Source organism: Setaria viridis, chromosome 5, assembly GCF_005286985.2.
Source record: "Setaria viridis chromosome 5, Setaria_viridis_v4.0, whole genome shotgun sequence".
NCBI lineage: Eukaryota > Viridiplantae > Streptophyta > Magnoliopsida > Poales > Poaceae > Setaria > Setaria viridis.
In genome coordinates, this window is record NC_048267.2 from 45,211,691 (window position 1) to 45,217,238 (window position 5,548).

General features: G+C 44.6%; 1 protein-coding gene across 1 annotated transcript; it reads left to right on the forward strand.

Moving 5' to 3' along the window:
• The first annotated feature begins 394 nt into the window (after window positions 1-394).
• On the forward strand, window positions 395-3,006 carry LOC117854706 (cytokinin dehydrogenase 4). The gene is made up of 5 exons (XM_034736932.2): window positions 395-1,224; window positions 1,307-1,434; window positions 1,522-1,782; window positions 1,862-2,124; window positions 2,216-3,006. Exons 1-5 carry the CDS (start codon window positions 633-635, stop codon window positions 2,538-2,540), a joined length of 1,569 nt encoding a protein of 522 aa, XP_034592823.1. The 5' UTR covers window positions 395-632; the 3' UTR covers window positions 2,541-3,006.
• Window positions 3,007-5,548: the final 2,542 nt, after the last annotated feature.

Here is a 5,548-nt window from a genome sequence, read left to right on the forward strand (position 1 = left end):
GATAGGATGGCCTGAGTCCACTGATGCTGGAACAGAGGATCCGACCCCCTCCTTTTCTTTTTCTTTCCTATGACTATGAGAAAGAAGATGGTGAGATCACCTTCTCGCCTCTGTCGTCTCCATTACGATATAGCTTGTTAAGTAGCCAACACATGTTCCCCCCTTGCTTAAGATAGGAGCTACAACGCAACAACACCGTTGCTCTAAAAAAAGAAACTTTCGCAATGCACCACTAGGACATGTCTGTGTCCGAATTCGCAAGCAAGCCGGCAGGCAGACAGTCGTCATACGGTTTTTACCAAACAGCTAGCGCCCAGGACTGCCTTAGTTGACCGCACCACTCACACGCCTTGCGCGCTGCTCCTATCTGGCGTCCTATATAGAGAGACCCCCTCCCCTCCCCTGCATGGACAGACACCGCCGCCTTCAACCTCCCTCCCTCCTGTCTCCTGCTCTTGTTGCACCTCAAGAAAGAACTCGCACTCTACCACAAGCCCTTCCCTCTCTCCCCTCTTCCAGTTCCAAGCTTCCTAACTGCCCACCACCAACCTGCCAAACTCCATCCTTTCGGTTGGTTGGGTTGGGTTGTTGAATTATAAATTGAACAAGAGCCAGCCGGCCGGCCGACCACCATGAAGCCATCACTGGAGCACTGCTTCAAGCTGCTGCTCCTGCTGGCGCTCGGCGGGGTGACCATGCACGTGCCCGACGCCGATGTCCTCTCCTCCCTCGGGGCGCTGCGCCTCTACGGCCATTTCAGCTTCCACGACGCCACCGCCATGGCGCGGGACTTTGGCAACCGGTGCAGCCTGCTGCCGGCCACCGTGCTCCACCCCGGCTCGGTGTCCGATATCGCCGCGACCGTGAGGCACGTCTTCTCCCTGGGCGAGCGCTCGCCCCTGACCATCGCGGCGCGCGGGCACGGGCACTCGCTCATGGGCCAGTCCCAGGCTGCCGGGGGGATCGTGGTCAGGATGGAGTCGCTCCGGGGTGACAGGCTCCAGGTCCACGACGGCAGCATGTCACCCTTTGTCGATGCCCCAGGAGGAGAGCTCTGGATCAACGTGCTTCACGAGACCCTCAAGTACGGCCTGGCGCCCAAGTCTTGGACCGACTATCTCCATCTCACGGTCGGTGGCACGTTGTCTAACGCGGGGGTCAGCGGGCAGGCGTTCCGCCACGGACCGCAGGTCAGCAATGTCAATCAACTGGAGATTGTGACAGGTCTCAAACGAACCCGCAAAGCATCCAACTATACGAAAGATAAAACAGTAGCTGATTTCCTTGCCGTGGCTACCAAATGCAGGAAGAGGAGATGTTGTTACCTGCTCGCCCGAGGAGAACTCTGATCTCTTCTACGCTGCTCTTGGCGGTCTCGGTCAGTTCGGGATCATCACCAGAGCAAGGATTGCTCTTGAGCCTGCTCCCAAGATGGTAAGTCAACAAGCAATTCAGTTAAACGAACATTCGATTCGTTTCAATAGAACATGCAGTTATTTAAATGGATGTATAAAATGGCAGGTGAGGTGGATCAGAGTTCTTTACTCGGATTTTGCAAGCTTCACCGAGGACCAGGAGATGCTGATCATGGCAAAGAACACCTTTGACTACATTGAAGGTTTTGTCATCATAAACAGGACAGGCATCCTCAACAACTGGAGGACGTCCTTCAAGCCACAGGACCCAGTCCAAGCAAGCCGTTTTCAGTCGGATGGAAGGGTTCTATACTGCCTTGAGCTAACTAAGAACTTCAACAGTAACGATGCTGGTACCATGGAACAGGTGAGTTCATTATTTCCATTTGCACCAGAGATGTTGACATGTGACTTCATTGATAATAACTGTAATATATATGTTTCAGGAAGTTACTGCACTACTATCTAAACTTCGATACATCCGGTCTACTCTATTCCACACCGATGTCACGTACCTGGAGTTCTTGGACAGGGTGCACACCTCTGAGGTGAAGCTGAGGGCACAAGGCCTCTGGGAAGTTCCACACCCTTGGTTGAATCTTCTAATCCCAAGGAGCTCAATCCACAGATTTGCTAAGGAAGTCTTTGGCAAGATCCTGAAAGATAGCAACAATGGTCCCATACTGCTTTACCCAGTGAACAAATCAAAGTAACTAGCTTCACTTGCGAAATTACTGTCTCAAATAAGTTAGCCTAGTTGCGGTTTAGGTTGCTCAATTGGTCTATTCATTTTGATGCAGGTGGGACAACAGAACGTCAGTAGTCATACCAGATGAGGAAATTTTCTACTTGGTGGGGTTCCTTTCTTCAGCACCGTCTCTCTCAGGTCATGGCAGCGTAGCACATGCAATGAACCTGAACAACCAAATAGTAGAGTTCTGTGAAGAGGCCGATATTGGGATGAAACAGTATCTGGCACCCTACACCACACAGCAGCAGTGGAAAGCCCACTTTGGAGCAAGGTGGGAGACATTTGAACGGAGGAAACACACGTATGATCCCCTAGCAATCCTAGCACCAGGACAGAGAATATTCCCAAAGGCGTCATTGCCGTTGTCCTTGTGACAGTTCCTGCTATTTAAAGGCTTTTGTAGAGCATATGTTGTACAAAAGTGTAGGTAAAAGAATCCCTGTAAAGACAATATCTACGGAAGGTAGCTAGCCTGAAGAACACAGCATAGCGACTTTTTAGTGCCCGGAGATACCTCAAAGCAGTACTTCAAAGTGGAGCAGCGTCACCTGAACTCTGACTGGTGAATGCAACTTTGGAGGCAATCATTTGAGGATTGTAGTGGTCCAAGTAACACGAGGAACCCAGCTGTTGTTACAGCGTTAGATATGAGCTGTGCTGATCAACTGATCACTAACCAGAGTCCCAAGGAACTCATGTGGAGTTGTTTGCATTTTCAGTTAACAACAGTGCAGTAGTATGAGTGTAGACCCTTGATTAGCAAATAACACTTCCTGTTATTTCACATGTAACTAGCCTATCATCTCAGGAGTGCCTGCATAAATGCAGCAGATTACTTTAGTCTATGACTCAGAATTAATATTATATGCTCGTGCCAAAACAGTGAAGCCGCTTATCAATCATGATGTCTGAAACAGAAAACATTTTGGAATTCTCTTGACTTGGGCATTAAATATTAACAACCTGTAGTGCAAATTGGAATAAGAAATAAGAAATGAAGAGCGCAGAAATGAAACTGAACTAAATGTGAAATGATAGATCTCCCATCGAGCTGAACTATAAGTTTTCATGATAAGTTGATAACTGGCATATCAGTTTATATCATATAGCAAGTGTTAATAATATGCTGTCATCTCCTAATTATTGTCAGCAGAAAACAAAGAAAACCAGGATACAGAATTCAGACTCCAAAGAGAAAGTCAATGCATCATTTTAATTAGTAGCAGTCATACTCTGTCATAACCAGACCTTTGTTTCTGTAGTAATCCGTCTATAGAACTGCATGTACCATGCAAGTTATGCTCATGATGCTACTAACGGAAGATATCATATACAGGCAAATTCATATCCAACAACAGCACAATATTCAAAGATGCTTGCTTGGTCCAAATTCATTCATGTAGTTTTTCACGTTTATGGAATCATTCCACCAACAGGTTGACCCAAATGCAATACTATCCAAATGAATTCATTCCTGTAAAAGGGCCCAGGTCATAATCTTACTCCGATCACCAAATAGAGTTGTAATATAGCACTGTTTTAGTCAAAAATGCTTACGAAATATTTAGGAGATGATATTGTTGTTTAGCAGGCAGGATATTGGAAGTAGAATACTAAGGATGGTTTGGGGCCATACATAGCATAAACTTACTGCAAATTGGAAGATAAAACAAGTGATGCATCAAACATGTTCTTTGGAATAAAGAAAAGGAAAGCATAATACAAGAAGCAAGTGAATGGTCCAGATTATCAGAGGTAAAAAACTTGGTCCATTGCACTGATCAGATCTTTATTAGATAAAAATCAGTGTTATGTAAGATATATTGAAAGTTCAGCTACAAGCAAAATCTAAATGTGAGCATACTATCAAGTAGTGAGATTACTACAGGACTGCATGCTTACACAAAAAGCAATTAAAAACATGTAGGAGTGTTGATGGAAACAGCAACGAAGTCTGGTCAGCTGTTTAACATATCTGACTTAAATCTACATTGTGAACCTTGACCGAATCAAACACAATTCTAAGTGTTCTGTTTTCATACGTATCAAGAGTACAGTTGTTTGTTGATGTCCATTCCAAGTTGTGGATGTAACAAGATGAATATCACTATTGAGCCTATGAGAAGTTCCAAAAATTGGCATACTGCTGGATATAAACTATGAATTTAGATAAAATGTCCCAATCATATCTTCTGCGATAACTATGTGAGAATCTTATCAGCTGCCAACATGATACTAAATATCAACCAATTCTACTCTATGAACAGCTATGTTATAGTTATCTAAGAGCCCATTTCAAATTTATTCTCTCACGAAGCCATCTCATGTGTAGTAGTAGCACAAAGAACATGTGCAGGATGAATAACTCTGCACAGTTGAGCCGTGCTATTACCATTTCAACCACCTACTCCATTAGTTATCTGTCATCATACACGGCTTTCCTTTCAATTTTCTTTAGACTACGTGTACATCAATATCCAATCAGTTAATGTGCTACTGAATGAAAACACATCCATCACTTAAAGCTATCTTACTTCACCAAAGGAAAAGGAATAAAAGGTAGATGATTGAGAGAGAAACCATCTCTGTCTTGTTGTTAGTTTTCCATTCCCCTCTATTATCACTACCAGTTTATACTAACTGATAGCTGCACATCCCTTTGATGACTGATAACAGCTAGCCCTTAAGAACAAAATACCACACCTGTAAATTTCATACGTCAAGGACATAATACCAGAGTTTATAACATCTCATGTTCATAAATGTGCTTCCAAACAAACTACCGCAGACGAAGCTACTGTGTCATAGATTTACCCACCATTCAAACTACATTTTTCCGGGCTATATTGTTGGCTAAGAATCCAAGGAAAGGAACCTGTCCTCTTCTCTTAGTTGGTGATATGTCATCCAATCCATGTCAAAGATAAGTTGATTGCAAACTAAGATAAAGGGTCATTCGCCTGAAATTACTTTAGCTGACTGCATTGTTACCGTCAGAGTCTAATCCAACCTATCCTTCCGAGATCAACCGAGAGGCCACATCAGAACGATTCGATACAATCCACAGATGCAGGCAAAATTCTAAACGTGCCCACACGAATTACAGCTCAACTAGACTAGAAATAACGAAAGGATGGCCTATATTAGCAACTTGCGGGAATCAAAACGCGACAAAACAACAATCGAAGCGCGAAGAGTAAAAGGCACGTCACCTCCCGATTATACCCGTAATATCCTCCGCCCGTGCACCATACGCAGTAGAATTCGTACATCAGTGACATTTGATCCGATAGGCACAACGCCAATTAGTCGGATTCGAGAGCCCAATCTATCAAACAGAACACATGGATCAGAACAGTGAAGGGGGCGTGAGTCGGGGCGG

Excerpts from the sequence above, each read along its gene's own strand:
- LOC117854706 (XM_034736932.2), top strand. The coding sequence starts at position 633 with ATGAAGCCATCACTGGAGCACTGCTTCAAGCTGCTGCTCCTGCTGGCG. Across the intron at positions 1,435-1,521 it reads TTGAGCCTGCTCCCAAGATG|GTGAGGTGGATCAGAGTTCT; the intron begins GTAAGTCAACAA and ends ATAAAATGGCAG. Across the intron at positions 1,783-1,861 it reads ATGCTGGTACCATGGAACAG|GAAGTTACTGCACTACTATC; the intron begins GTGAGTTCATTA and ends TATATGTTTCAG.